This window comes from Scyliorhinus torazame, chromosome 27, assembly GCF_047496885.1.
Source record: "Scyliorhinus torazame isolate Kashiwa2021f chromosome 27, sScyTor2.1, whole genome shotgun sequence".
Taxonomy (NCBI): domain Eukaryota; kingdom Metazoa; phylum Chordata; class Chondrichthyes; order Carcharhiniformes; family Scyliorhinidae; genus Scyliorhinus; species Scyliorhinus torazame.
Genome location: NC_092733.1, coordinates 23,248,769 through 23,264,361, shown reverse-complemented (window position 1 = coordinate 23,264,361; position 15,593 = coordinate 23,248,769). Strand labels below are relative to the sequence as shown.

The window sequence follows — 15,593 nt, the reverse complement described above, 5'->3', positions numbered from 1 at the left end:
GAACCCAACCATCTCTATTTTAAATTCATGGGATGTGGGCATTGCAGGCCAGCATTTATTTCCCATCCGTAATTGCCCACGTGAAATTTTTACCGATGCACCATAGAAAGCATTCCATCTGGCTGCATCACAGCCTGGTATGGAAACTGCTCAGCCCAAGACCGTAAGAAACTAGAGAGTCGTGAACACCGCCCAGTCCATCATGTGAACATGCCTCCCATTCATTCCATTAAACAGTCCAATAACTGAGACCCTGGCCGGAATTCCTTGGTCGTCGGGATTCACTTTTCCTATTGGCAGCACACCCCCTCCCATGGGTGCCTCGGCGGCGTGGGGTGGTTTCCAATGGGAAATCTCATTGGCAGGCGGTGGGAATACAGAATACCGCTGTTAGTGAATGGCGCACCTGCTGGGGAACCGCAGAATCCAGCTCCGTCTCACCAGCACTCTCCAGTGAACAGCTCCTTACATTCCTCTTTGCCCAGGAAGCACCTTGCTTTGAATGAGAAGCCAAAGTGCAAAAGCTCCCTCAGAAAAAGCTGATGAAATGAACAAATTGCAGCCTTCAAAGCTCACTTTACAGCATTTGTGCTCTTAATCAACTCTTTGGCAAAGAGCAAACCGGTTTGCACCATTCAAAACTGAATGTTTCGCACGATGGCAAGAACCCATCTAGCACATGACGCGAAGCGCAGAACTTGGAATCCCGGACGGGCATTTATGGAAACCGGATTCGAGCGACCTCAATTCCGCCGCTCATTCTTAAATAGTGCACTCTGGAGAATTAGGGCTGTGACATGAACTGGGAATTTATGAAACTCTTGCCCATAACCACAGACTCTCCCCCGCACCACAGGGAAAGACGGCAGCAGTGTTATTTGCCAACGGGAGAGAAAGAACAGAGGAGGGAGCCTGAATGCATTTCAAAATACACGCCTCTCATGGGCAGAGGCCGGCTTTTTTGGGGGGGGGGGCTGAACTTGTGATCTACTCGAGTGGATAGACTGTCACATAAAGGCAAAATAGATCAATGGAAGATTAAACTCAGAAGTTCCACAAACAAGCCCTGTAAAAGCAAATACATTGAAGGTTGTGTATACTTTATGAAATAAAAAGGCACACACCATCCACAGCCCATCTGGAAGTACTAAGCACAGATGATAACTATTGCAAAATAACTTCTGTTTTAACATTTACCGTTCGAAGGTCGCTGTGTTGCAGTCTGAAATAAAAGGCCATTTGCTTTTAATTAAATAAAAAGAACCACACACACAAACACAGGAAGGTTTGAATTATTTCTAAAAAGCGGTTTAACCTTTCAAGCATTTAGATGCAGAGGCTCTGCACCTGGTGAAAAACAATCTCTTATAATCTGCAAACCTTAGGGCTTCTGCGAAGATTGGGCAGAAGGAAAAGCGTGAGATCTTGGCCACCCCTCAAAAAGTCTGCATGCTTTTGATATTTGTGCAGTATTGCACTTTGGCCATGAGGTGGTGCCAATGAGCACAACCCAGCAGCCAAACTTAATCACTGCAATTGAAATTGCGGAGAAGGTAGGGAATTTGAGGTTAAATAACGTGGGGGCAGATACGATATATTTGACCATAAAGCTGACTTATAAACATTATCTGAAGTCTAATATTCTTATTAGCCAACAGCATTTACAGATCATATCGCCAACGCCATCTTTTATTCCACATATAAACTCTTAACTTCTAATTTATTTCCCAGAATCATTTCCAACTGCATAAAATAGTAAAACAATTTTTTTTTGCTTGACCAAGATAACACAAAACTGTTGCAGCAACAGATAAACCTACTTAAACGAAGAGGTGAAGTGTCTTCACTGGGTGACCACATTTGCTCAGCTAAGTAAGTGTTGCTCTTCAGGGAGGTTGCTGGCTCCTCGGGGGTGTACTCCACTTTAAAATGTTCTTGCTTCACCCTTTTCAGTGGAGCCGGCTTCATCTTTTTCATTGGTGGCGGGGAGAGAAACTGCCCGTGAACCTTTTTGGGCATGAGCGATCCCGATGGAACATGCCTGACGGACGGAATGGTCAGGCTAAACTTGGATGGTTTACCCGGGGAGGTCGAGAACGGTTCGCCCGGCACACCATGGGTTGGCGATTTCATGCCGGTTGCCATGGGCTTCGAGGGTATTTTCAGCTCCGGCATGGCGGATGATTCAAACGGATACATTTTCCTTTTCATTAGCTCCTTCAGTGTGTCTATTGGCGAACCGTTAACTGTCCATTCAGTCACCCCAAACTGCCTCAGATGGGACCTCGCGTGACTCGACAGCCCCTTGCGGTTCTCAAAGTAATCACCGCAAAACTCACAACGGGTCTCTTTGCTAGGCGCTGAATCAATTGCTGTAAATGAAAGAAAGGGGAAATTGCAATGAACATTTTTTTAAACCCTTTCCTTCCCCATCAATTGAAAATGAAATTATTTGGCACACTTTAGGTCTCCTTATGCCATAAGCTTTTCCTCATCTGAGAAGTGTAACCAGGTGACAGGACAATGCTGCTAAGCTAAGACATGGGGAGAAAGGCTCAGGTTACGATCACTCAAAAGGGTAACACTCAGCTTTAATTTGCCGCAGCCTGGGTTTGACTGGCTATGGGTTCAGATGTACCATTACGTGTAGTATCTCACTACTAAAACATGGTCACCAGGCCACCATCCCCAGAACATGTTCCCCACCTGTCCCTGTTGTGCACCCCACTCCTCCCCATCTCTCCTGAATGAAGGGTCGCAGCAGCAGCCTTATAACCCCAATTCCAGAGACAGCAGGAACCTCCAGGCAGTTCAAATAAGCATTGATTCTTCACACGTGACCGAGACCACGAATACCAGAAAGCAACTGAGAGGGAAGTTATCACGGGCAAAATCCGATCGCGCCCAAAATCAAGATGCATGTACTCTCGAGCAGGGTCAATAGCCTGGAACTGGAATCCTGGCTATTCCCCGTTTTCCCACCCTCCCTCAAGTGATACTGGAAAGTCAATAACACTAAGCAGATTTGGGATTGGACCTGTTCCTTGTGGTCTGTAAGGCTCAGTGTAACAGGGACATGCCTTTACACATTCAGCAATGAGGGAGCTGAAGAGGAGGTCGATTGATTGTTCTCTCCCAGCACCTCACTATAAACAGGGCAAGGAGGTGGGAGAAGTCTATTACTCCCAGCATCAGTAACATCGATGTGGCATTCATCAGCTATTGGGGTTGATTTGCATTCCAACTCCAATCACTGTTGATGACCGCCCTCCCCTCCTCTCACCATCCCACCCAAGAGTACAAATGAAATTCGGAACTTGCTGCGTGCAACTTCAGGATACAATATATTATGCACTGTAATGCATCGTAATATATTACAAACATTTCTACTCGATTCATGTCTTTGTCCTTGTTTCTCTATCGATGGGTTATACTTTTTACATTGCTGCTTTCAGGCACAAGGCATTGCATGCCAATGCCCTGGATTTCTAAACAGGGTAAGCCTAGAACAGAAATAGTTGGGACAATTTATCTGGCACGTTTCTCTGAATGCATAATGACCTGTCAAAAACACGGAGCACTATTAGTAAGCAAATGCCTGATGAGAAAAGCATCATTCAACAGATTGCATTTCCTCATACCTCCCCAAGGCGTATTTAATTTTGAAGTGTTAGCTTTGCTCAGTGGTAACGCTGTTGGCTCTGAGTCAGCAGGCTGTGGTTTCAAGCCCACACCAGGGCGCCAGCGTAAAAATCTAGGCCAACACTTTAGTGAAATACAGAGGTGCTATCTTCTGGAAGAAACCTCAATTTGAAGCCCCTATTTGTCTTTCCGGGCAGCAAGATCCTGTGGCATGCTTTCGACATTGTAAATTCTATTAAAGAGTTGGGAACTCTCCCAATATCCTTGGCCAGTGTTCATTAACCAGCACCATCCTTACAGATCAACAGGCCGTTCATCTCATTGTCACATGCAGGGTCTTGCTAAGCTACCCACAAAACAAACTGTATTCAAGATATAGTTCGCTGGCTAAGAAGTATTTTTGAACGTCCCGAGGACACGACAAGCACCATTTAACGGCAAGTTTGCTCTTTCTCAATTGGCCAAAATGAAATGAAAATCGCTTATTGTCAAGGTCCTGACAACAGACACTGTTTGACCTAGCGAATGTGGAGTTTGAACTCTAAACAGCCACGGTTTATGAATAAATGCTTCCTCTCACTAAATCATCAGTTCACCATCCCTTCAAAATAATGTTCAAAACCCATTTTCCAACCATCCCTACTAAAATGCCCTTCTCTTTCTCATTTTCCGAATGCTTCCCTACAGGTTCTCTCAGTAGGGACGGCTGAAGGGCCTGACGCACAGGCCTTCCTACACAGATGCCATCAACTTTACCAATGGGTCTTTCTGGCCAGAGGGCCACATTTCCTGAGATTACAAAATGCGGTATCTTGCCCACCTATCACTAATTAAGATCTTACACAGATTTATAGGTGTTGATGGCCAATAAGTTTCTGAAGTCAGCTCATTATTCGGCCTCGAAGCCTGGGAAATCCCAGATCCCATATGCACACTCATAGTGACTTGCTTCAGCTTCTTCTGTGTCGACATTGAAGGGGACGTTAGAGATGTTTTCTTGTTGACTGGTGCCCCTATCTTGAAATTGGTCCTTTCCGCTTTGAGGGCAGACACCTTAGGGTAGCTGTGCGCTTTCTTTATCGGCAACATGGATGACAAAGCGTTCTGTATCCCTTTCTTCTTAATGAATTCATTTAGAGCTTCAATCGGAGATCCTTTAGAATCCACATCCACCGCTCCAAAGTGCCTCAAGTGAGCTCGGGAATGGCTCGACAGCCCCTTCCGGGTTTCAAAGCAGGCACCACACAACCGACAGCTTATGTGTTCAGTGTTTACTGCTGTGAATGAAAGAGAGAAGTTGTATTTAACACCGTTAGAACGGCATCTGCGTTATGTTCATTAACCTCTCACACACTACATCAATCTTGAGTCTCAGAAGCATTTTGCAGCTCTTAAGCAGTAAACTCAGTGACCAGACTTGACGGAATTTAAATTTTGTGCGATTAAGTGGTGATGGAAATTTAGGGCCGTTTAAGAGTGAAAGTCCGGCACTCTCCAAAACCAGACCAACTTGGAAGGGCTCAGTTCCATTCCTTGCTCGGTATTAGCGCAACTCAGCTGGGGCAAAAAACTGCTTTGACCCTCCGGCTGTGGATAGGAAATCAAATCAAATCAGCCTCGGGTTTTGTTCCCAATCAACAGGGGGGATCGATGCTTGTGCCACAATCTCTGGAGGGCACTACGCTCAGCTGTAGCATCCATGTATTTGAACAGGTGGCCAACTTGGTAGAATGTCAGGCAGCTGCCGGTTTGCACTGAGCCCTAAAGCAGAGGGCGTTGCCAATGCATCCTACACTCCCGACATGGCAAGGGTCCACTCTGAACAGTGTTGCAGGGGATAGTGCATCATTTCATTGAATCATAGAACCTACAGTGCAGGAGGCCATTCAGCCCATCGAGTCTGCATCATCCCTTGGAACGAGCACCCTACTTCAGCCCACGCCTCCACCCTATCCCCGTAACCCTAACTAACCTTTTGGACGCAAGGGGCAATTTAACACTGCCAATCCACCTAACCTTCACATCTTTGGACTGAGAGAGGAAACCGGAGTACCTGGAGGAAACCCACGCAGACAAGGGGAGAAAATGCAAACTCCACAATCAGTCACCCGAGGCTGGAATTGAACCCGGGTCCCGAGAGCTGTGATGCAGCACTGTGCCACCATGCTGAGGGTGCAGCATCTCTGAAGGCATCAAGCACACTTGCCTTCTTGCCTGCTGAAGGCAGATTACACAGCAAAATTGAAAAGGGGAAGATGTTGGAAGTAAATAAAATTACAATTTAAGAATTACACAAAGGGCCTGGCAGGGAGGCTTTGCCAACAGCATATAGTAATACATTTTGTGATCAGACAAGCCAGAGTGATCATTTCTTTCTCCCAAAGAGGGGGGCAGGGGTTGTGCAGGGTGGAAAGACAAGAAAGACTAACAAGTCCTAGCCTGCATGCTTATGACTGATATTTTAACTGAGAAGGCGATTCTGAAACAGTAGCACAAAGAGCACATGCCAGTCCTCAGTTACAACACAGGTGTAGTACCAAATGCAGGTCACCATCTCCACCTCACCTTTCAAAATTAAAAAGCAGCAGTGGATGAAGCGAAGAAACTCGTACAAAAAGCAGTCAAAGCTTCAAGGAAAGCAGAAAACCGCCACTGTTACAAAATAAAAAAAGTTGCAAAAGTATATGGGAACATAAAAGCACCGTAGACGAAAAGGGCCCCGCAGCACAACCATGCAAACAGCAGCGCGGACAAGACACACAAAAAGCCAAGCCAGTGCTAAAGCAAACGTGAACAGACGTAACTTGTAAAAGCAGCTCCATTCACAAAATGCAGTTTAAAAAGGAAATAAGTTGGTGCTGTTCTCAGATTTATGCACGTTTCACACCACCAAATATTTGCACAAGAGTGTAAAACTGCAATGATCAGCGCATGAAGTTAGCAAATGCACAAGAGCAAGTTCCCATCAACTTTAATATGGAATAAAGATCGGATGCAAAGCTGGCACTCAAATTCAGCCGACATTAAAGGCAGTCTTTAAATTTCCATGATCACACATCTATCCTCATCTTCATTTCTGCCAAATATCGAAGAGAAAGAAGAACCTGCTGAGATAAAATCCCTCAGAAAGCCAAGCAATTGACAGAACTAATGAAAAAATAAATAAATTAAGAAAATGCGATAAAGGACCATGCCAAGCTGGTGGCTACGGTACAAGGACAGTGGGCTGCTTCACCAAGAGAGTTAAGTTTGATTACCAATCTCAACTGGATGCAAACTCCCCCACCTCCAGGAAGTCTCAACTTGAAGAGCAATGAGAGGAGGGGTGGGGTGGTCAAGAACGGCCAAGAAAAAAGTTCCTTCCCCAACATTCAAGACACAGGTAGATTCACAGGAAGCCAAGTGTGAAATGTGCAGCAACTTGGGGACATCTTCACAACATTGATAAAATCTACAACGTTAAAGAAAATTGACAGCAGATTCTGTGAACAGCATAATGACTTAGGGGAAATAAGTGAAGCATAAAACCTTACGTGGCAGGTTTGATAAAAACATTGCAGACTACTTACCTTCGGTGTACTGATCCTTCGAATGAAGGTTATACTCCACACACCATGAGATAACATTATGCAAACAAGCAATGCCTGAGACACACCTGCCTTTCAGATTAGAGTCAAAATCCACAAGGTGCTTTCTTAATGCATGACACACCATACCCCATTTCTCAAATTAATTTCAACCAGAAAGCAACTTGGTACCATGTTCACCAAGGACCCATTCCCGCATGACGCGTAAAAAGAGAAATACATTCTCTGGTAGCAGGTTGGGATCAAATTGACTGAATGATTTGCATGAAGAAGCCCCATCTTCATCCGATGTCGAAGTATTTACACTGTATTTATCGCATGTCCTATGTTTTTCATGTCTGGAACGATCTGCCTGGACTGTACGCAGAACAATACCTGTACCCCGGTACACGTGACAATAAATCTAAATCTTTTGAAAACCAAGACAACGGCGCTTATTGTTGCCAGCAACAGTATTTGAATAAAATAAAGGATAAAATATCAGTTGAACAGGGAGCACAGAATGATGTCCCATGCAGATTAGTACTATTTAACCAAAACCTCCTCCAACAAAATAGTTCATTGAATTAAAATGTTCCCTTCTGTCTTTACAGCAGCAGTGTGTTGGGAAATGTTTTTACTTATGTGAACAACCCAATGGCTCGTCCACCAAAAAGTGATACTTTTAGTTAGACTCATCGTATGATAAAAGGGAGCAATTATGGAATAGAATGATAAAATCTGCCACCATGCCCTCCATGTCTATCAGAAGTTATCTAACCTATGCCACCATCTCTTTTACACCAATTTCCTACTTGGCACAAATACCATGGCATTTGCTGATGTAATGAACCACTGCAGTTATATCGCTACAGAGAAGTCAAGTGGTGTCTGTTGTGTAATAACACCCGGAATTCCAAATTATTCAGTGGACTATGGAAAGCTGTCAGGATGGAAATAGCCAGGGATCTCTAGGCTTTGTATAAAATGCACAACAGGCAGATAATAGGAGTATGCTAAAAAATGGAAGGTAAACAGGTGTTGCAAAAATACTAAAGTTGGCACAGTAATGGTTAAAAACAAAGTAGAAGGGGCAGCACGGTGGCACAGTGTCAGCACTGTTGCTTCATGGCGCCAAGGACCCGGGTTTGATCCCGTCACTGTCCGTGTGGAGTTTGCACATTCTCCTCCTGTCTGCGTTGGTCTCACCCCCACAACCCAAAGATGTGCACGGTAGGTGGATTGGCCACACTAAATTTCCCCTTAATAAATTTTTTAAATTTTTATAAAGTGAAGTAGAATGGATTTGGGTCCGCTGGCAGACTCAGCCATCCCTGTACTGTACTCTGAAGCAGACATTAGTTACCTTCATCAACTAAAATAAAAAGAATGCTTAACACTGCAGTGTGTTGAGTGCAAATTGATATCAGGCTAAAACCGTGCAATGTTGTGGACAGACTGCAATTTGGGCACTCTGCTCAGATTCGGTTACGGTGAAATTTAAGCCTTGGAGATGGTGCAGTGAAGAGACACGGCAGAGCCATGTCATGAAATGATTCAGTTGCACAGCAACGCTCAGTGAAATGGAGGAACTCAGAGGGGGCCTTATAGAATTGATATAGAGCGACCTAGATAAAGGAAAACCAGGGCACTACTTCACTGCATGCCAGAATAAGGGCGTAGTCCGTTAAAATCAACGATAGGTTAAATCAGGACAGATGCCAGGAAGAACCTTTTCAGGCAAAGGATGCCATCACTTGGAATTGTAATCCAGGTAGGGTAGTGAAGGTTAAAACCAGTTTCACCACGTGAATGGAAATTGTAGATTTGCTTTGAGAATAAATCAATCTGGTTTGTGATTTGTATAGCTGGGTGCCTTAGGTTTCTGGATACTGTACCCTGAAGCAGATGTTACTTGCAATAAGCAGTGCAAGTGGAGAAGATTAGAACGCTTCTTCTACTAAAACATTACTTCAATTTGTCCAATGCTGGAAGCAGAGCCTGGTCCCGCTGATTTGTAAAGTAAGCCGTAGAGGGGTCAAGGCTGAGGTCTGGGACAATAAAGAACGATACTTACCACCAGAACTAAAATTCATGTTAGACTTTTGTCAAAACCTCAGTGCTTAGCTTGTGGTTAATTTACTTTTGGATACAAGCAGAGTATTATTAGTATATGGGGCATGAGCGCCCAATGGAGAGGCACAGTTCCGTGACTAGTGGAAGCTTGGTGCAGCCTCTGTAGTGCCAACTTGGAAAACTAGCCACCTAACTTTAACAACACATGCAATTCTTGTAAGAACAAAGGTAATAAAAGGACACATGTCCATCAATGACAGATAAGGACAAAGAATAGCACACTAGCAACGAATGCCTCTCATGGGAAATATAATCACTTTTAGTTCAGGCCCTTCTGGGTTAGATTATTCTTGGAGATCTAATAAAACGGCATTCAATTAAATGTTTCCTCTGGGGAGGTGCATATAAGACGATTACATTGGGTGGTGGTGGTGGTTGGGGGGGGGGGGGGGGGGGGGGGGGAGAGAAACACAGAGGTGGAGAAGGGAGGAAGCTGATTAAGTGTTCAAAAATGCGGCGAAACCACAACTGTGAATTTACTCTGGTAATCGTAACCCCCTGTTCCGCAACCTGAATTCCTATCTCTGGTGACAGTCACTAAAGCTTTGGCCTTACATATTCAAATGAGCTGAGATACCAGGAGTTAGCCGAAATAGGAAAACAACTTGAGGCCCGATGGGGATGAGTGACCATAATGTGATGGAATTCTTCACCAAGATAGAGAGTGAGGCAGTTGATTCTGAGACTGGGGTCCTGAATCGAAATAAAGGAAACTACAATGGTATGAGGCGTGAGTTGGCTATGATAGATTGGGGAACGTTACTTAAAGGGATGACGGTTGGAGGACTTCAGTTGCGGCTATGCGGAGCTAAGTCGCACATTCGGCAGCGCCCGCAAAAAACTGACTTTTGGGCTCATTTCAGGGCCCCCAACGGCATTTATTCGACGTTTCCCGCTGTGGGAAGGAGAGTACAATAGTTCCCCGACGGAATAAGGCTTTTACCAGGAGCGGGGCGACTAAAAAAGTGGTGGTGGACCCGAAGGTGCGAGGGAAGAAGAACAAAATGGCGGCGGGCGGGGACCAGGCAGCGTGGATGCAGTGGGCGGAAGAGCAGCAGGAGGATATCCAGCGCTGCTTCAGGGAGATTAAAGCGGACCTGCTTGAGCCGATGAAGGCTTCTATTGATAAGCTGCTGGAGACACAGACGGCCCAGGGGGTGGCGATCCGTGAGGCCGGACAAAAGATCTCCGACAATGAGGACGAGATCTTAGGCCTGGCGGTAAAGGTGGAGGCGCACCACAAGAAATGGCAGGAGCGGTTCGAGGAGATGGAGAATCGGTCGAGGCGGAAGAATTTACGGATTCTGGGCCTCCTGGAGGGGCCGGACGTGGGGGCCTATGTGGTCACCATGTTGAACTTGCTGATGGGAGCGGGGTCCTTCCAGGGGCCCCTGGAGCTGGATGGGGCCCATAGAGTGTTGGCGAGGAGGCCCAAGGCTAACGAGCCTCCGCTGGGGGTGCGAGTGCGGTTTCATTGGTTTGTCGATCGGGAGTGTGTGCTCAGGTGGGCCAAAAGAAGAAGAGGAGCAACAGGTGGGAGAATGTGGAGGTTCGAATATACCAGGACTGGAGTGCGGAGGTGGCGAAGAGGAGGTCCGGGTACAATCGAGTGAAGGCGGTGCTGCACAGGAAGGGGTGAAGTTTGGCATGTTGCAGCCGGCGCGACTGTGAGTCACCTACAAGGACCGGCACCATTATTCTGAGTCTCCGAGGAGGCGTAGGCCTTTGTTCAGGCTGAGAAGTTGGACACAGATTGAGGGTCGGGTTGGGCGTTTGGGGATTGCGGTTGATACGTTACTTTTTGAGGGGGGGTCCTTTGCTCATTTTTTTCTTTCTGGTTCGGGGAGGGTGATTAGGGTGGGTTGGGCACTGTTTTGGTTGGGTTGGTCGGGGGGGCTCTTGGAGGGGGGTCAGCAAATGGAACAAGGGTGGATGGCCGGCAGTGAGATGGGGCCCCGCGGGGGGAGGGGGAGGCCCGAGTCGGGGGTGAGGGGACTGGGCCTGTAAAAGGAGCTGCGTCAGAGGTGGCGGGGCCGGATAGGTGGAAAGCGCGGGCTTTTTCCCTCGCTGAAGACTGGAGGGGGCAGGGCCGGGGCGGGGAAGCGAGGGTTGTTTCCCACGCATGGGATGGAAGGGGGAGGTGGGAGGAGTCGAAGGAGAGGTGTGAGTGGCCGGGAGGGGGGGGGGGGGAGAAATCGAGACGGGGGTCTGCCGCCGTGGGGAACCAGCCGGGCGTGGGGTTCCGCCGCGTGGCTGGCCGAGGAGGGGTTATGGCTAGTCGGCGGGGGAGGGGAGCGGGTAGCCCCCTGATCCGGCTGATAACCTGGAATGTAAGGGGACTGAACGGGCCGGTCAAGCGGGCCCGCGTGTTCGGGCACCTGAAGGGGCTGAATGCGGATGTGGTCATGCTCCAGGAGACACACCTGAAGGTGGCAGACCAGGTAAGATTCAGGAAAGGATGGGTAGGTCAGGTGTTTCATTCGGGGCTGGATGCCAAAAATTGAGGGGTGGCAATCTTGGTGGGAAAGGTGGCGTTCGAGGCGTCGAGCATTGTGGCAGACAATGGCGGTAGGTACGTAATGGTAAGTGGTAAGCTGCAAGGGGAGAGGGTGGTACTGGTCAATGTGTACGCCCCAAACTGGGACGAAGCGGGTTTTATGCGGCGCATGTTGGGTCGGATCCCAGACTTGGAAGTGGGGGGCCTGATAATGGGGGGAGACTTTAACACGGTGTTGGATCCAGCACTGGATCACTCCAGGTCTAGGACGGGTAGGAAGCCAGCGGCGGCTAGTGCGCTGAGGGGGTTTATGGACCAGATGGGAGGGGTGGACCCTTGGAGATTTGCAAGGCCGAGGGCTAGGGTATTTTCATTCTTCTCACATGTCCATAAGGCTTATTCCCGAATTGACTTTTTTATTTTGAGCAGGGCGCTGATAGCAAGAGTAGAGGATACCGAGTTCTCGGCGATAGCCATTTCGGATCACGCCCTGCATTGGGTGGACTTAGAGCTGGGGGAGGAGAGGGACCAGCGCCCGTTGTGGCGCTTGGAGGTGGGGCTATTGCCGGCCGAGGTGGTGAGTGAGCTGGTCCGAGGAAGCATGGAGAGGTACCAGGAGGCCAACGACAACGGGGAGGTCCGAGTGGGGATGGTATGGGAGGCGCTGAAGGGGGTGGTTAGGGGAGAGCTGATCTCCATTAGGGCCGACAAGCAGAGGAGAAGGCATAGGGAGAGGGAGAGGCTGGTGGGGGAGATGGTGAGGGTAGACAGGAGGTATGCGGAGGTGCCTGAGGAAGGACTGTTGAGGAAGAGGCGCAGCCTCCAGGCCGAATTCGACCTGGTGACCACCAGGAAGGCGGAGGTGCAGTGGAGGAATCATAGAATTTACAGTGCAGAAGGAGGCCATTCAGCCATCGAGTCTGCACCGGCTCTTGGAAAGAGCACCCTACCCAAGGTCAACACCTCCACCCTATCCCCATAACCCAGTAACCCCACCAAACACCAAGGGCAATTTTGGACAGCAAGGGCAATTTATCATGGCCAATCCACGTAACCTGCACATCTTTGGACTGTGGGAGGAAACCGGAGCACCCGGAGGAAACCCACGCACACACGGGGAGGATGTGCAGACTCCGCACAGACAGTGACCCAAGCCGGAATCGACCCTGGGAGCTGTGAAGCAATTGTGCTATCCACAATGCTACCGTGCTGCCCAGGGGGCGATTTATGAGTATGGGGAAAAGGCAAGCCGGATGCTGGCGCATCAGCTTCGGAAGCGGGACGCAGCTAGGGAATTCGGGGGAGTTAAGGACAAGGGAGAGAGTGGGGTTGGCATCAATGGGGTCTTCAGGGACTTCTATGAGGAATTGTATCGGTCTGAGCCCCCACTGGAGGGGGGAGGGAAGGGCCGCTTTCTGGACCAATTGAGGTTTCCGAAGGTGGTGGAGGGACTGGTGGCGGGATTGGGGGCCCCGATTGGGCTGGAGGAGCTGACCAAAGGGATAGGAAGCATGCAGGCAGGGAAGGCACCGGGGCCGAACAGGTTCCCGGTCGAATTCTATAAAAAATATATGGACCTGTTGGGCCCGTTGCTAGTTAGGACCTTCAATGTGGCAAGGGAGAGGGGTCTTTGCCCCCGACAATGTCCCGGGCACTGAACTCCTTGATCCTGAAGCGGGACAAGGATCCCCTGCAGTGTGGATCTTACAGGCCAATTTCGTTGCTAAACGTAGATGCCAAGGTGCTGACGAAGGTCTTAGCCACGAGGAATGAGGGCCGCAGGTCATCCACGAAGACCAGACGGGGTTCGGGAAGGGGAGGCAGTTGAACGCGAATGTGCGGAGGCTTTTGAACGTTATCATCATTCCAACGAGGGAGGGGGAGGCGGAGATAGCGGTGGCGATGGACGCTGAGAAAGCCTTCGATAGGGTAGAGTGGCGGTAAGTGTGGGAGGTGCTGAAGAGGTTTGGGTTTGGGGAGGTGTTCGTCAGGCGGGTTAGGCTGTTGTATGAGGTCCCATTGGCAAGTGTGACCACAAACAGGAGGAGGTCCGAGTACTTTTGGTTGCACCGAGGGACGAGGCAGGGGTGTCCCCTGTCCCCCCCCCTGCTCTTCGCACTGGCGATTGAACCCCTGGCTATGGCACTGAGGGAGTCGAGGAACTGGAGGGGGTTGGTGCGGGGTGGGGAGGAGCGTAGGGTGTCTCTCTATGCGGACGATTTGCTGCTATATGAGGCGGACTTGGTGGGGGCAATGCCGGAGGTAATGAGGGTCCTCAGGGAGTTCGGGGATTTCTCGGGGTACAAGCTCAACATGGGGAAGAGCGAGTTGTTCGTGGTTCACCCAGGGGACCAGGAGAGGGGGATTGGCGAGCTCCCATTAAAAAGGGCGGAGAGGAGCTTCAGGTATTTGAGGGTCCAGGTGGCCAGGAGCTTGGGGGCGCTGCATTGGCTTAATTTCACAAGGCTGGTGAAGTAAATGGAGGAGGAGTTCAAGAGGTGGGACGCATTGCCGCTGTCCTTGGCGGGTAGGGTGCAGTCAGTCAAAATGACGGTGCTCCCAAGGTTCTTGTTCCTGTTCCAGTGCCTCCCCGTGTTTATCCCGAAGGCCTTTTTTAGGCGGGTCAACAGGAGCATAATGGGGGTTGTGTGGGCGCGAGGGACTCCGAGGGTGAGAAGGGTGTTCCTGGAGCAGAGTAGAGATAGAGGGGGGCTGGCGCTGCCCAACCTCTGTGGATACTACTGGGCCGCCAATGCGACGATGGTGCGCAAGTGGGTGATGGAGGGGGCTGCATGGAAGAGGCTGGAGATGGCGTCTTGTGTGGGTACGGGTCTGGGGACGCTGGCAACGGCGCCGCTGCCACTCCCTCCAAGGAGGTATACCACAAGCCCGGTAGTGGCGGCTGACCTCAAAATCTGGGGGCAGTGAAGGCGGCACGGGGGGGAGGAGGAGGAGGAGTTGGGGCCTCGGTGTGGACCCCAATACGGGGGAACCACCGGTTTGTCCCAAGGAGAACAGATGGAGGGTTTTCGGGGTGGCACAGGGCAGGGATACGAAGGTTGGGAGACCTGTTTGTGGACGGGAAGTTTGCGAGCCTGGGTGAGCTGGAGGAGAAGTATGCCCCCCCCCCCCTTACCGGGAACACCTTCAGGTACTTACAGATAAGGGCGTTTGCCAGGCGACATGTGGTGCAATTCCCGCGGCTGCTGCCACGCACAGTACAGGACAGGGTGATCTCAGGGGTGTGGGTGGGAGTGGGGAAGATCTCGGAAACTTACCAGGTGATGCAGGAAGAGGAGGAGGCCTCGGTGGTGGTGGTGAAAGATAAGCGGGAGGAGGAGTTGGGAGAGGAGATTGAGGAAGGGACGTGGGCAGATGCCCTAGGGAGGGTGAATTCTTCCTCTTCGTGCGCGAGGCTCAGCCTCATACAGTTTAAGGTGCTGCACAGGGCACACATGACCGGAACAAGGATGAGCCGGTTCTTTGGGGGCAAGCACCTGTGTTCGGTGCTAGGGGAGCCCAGTGAATCACACCCATATGTTCTGGGCATGCCTAGCGCTGGAGGAATTTTGGAGGGGTGTAGCGAGGACGGTGTCGAGGGTGGTAGGTTCCAGGGTCAAACCGGGCTGGGGGCTCGCAATATTTGGGGCGACAGAGGAGTGTGGGAGGCGAAAGAGGCCGGTATTTTGGCCTTTGCGTCCCTGGTAGCCCGGCGGAGGATTCTTCTTCAGTGGAAGGATGCGAGGCCCCCA

General features: G+C 49.7%; 1 protein-coding gene across 12 annotated transcripts in view; it reads right to left on the bottom strand.

Moving 5' to 3' along the window:
* LOC140403303 (uncharacterized) overlaps nucleotides 1–15,593 on the bottom strand; it is a 215,796-nt gene that overhangs the window by 43,732 nt on the left and 156,471 nt on the right. For 10 of the 12 annotated variants that reach the window (XM_072491129.1, XM_072491130.1, XM_072491131.1 and 7 more), the window contains 2 exons: nucleotides 4,485–4,919; nucleotides 1,821–2,372 (listed from right to left, as the gene is read on the bottom strand). The exons of 1 other annotated variant lie outside the window; for it this stretch is intronic. In XM_072491129.1, the coding sequence (XP_072347230.1) occupies nucleotides 1,821–2,372; nucleotides 4,485–4,919 (987 nt within the window). The remainder of the gene's footprint in view (nucleotides 1–1,820; nucleotides 2,373–4,484; nucleotides 4,920–15,593) is intronic. One more of the 12 variants, XM_072491136.1, reaches the window with a different exon arrangement.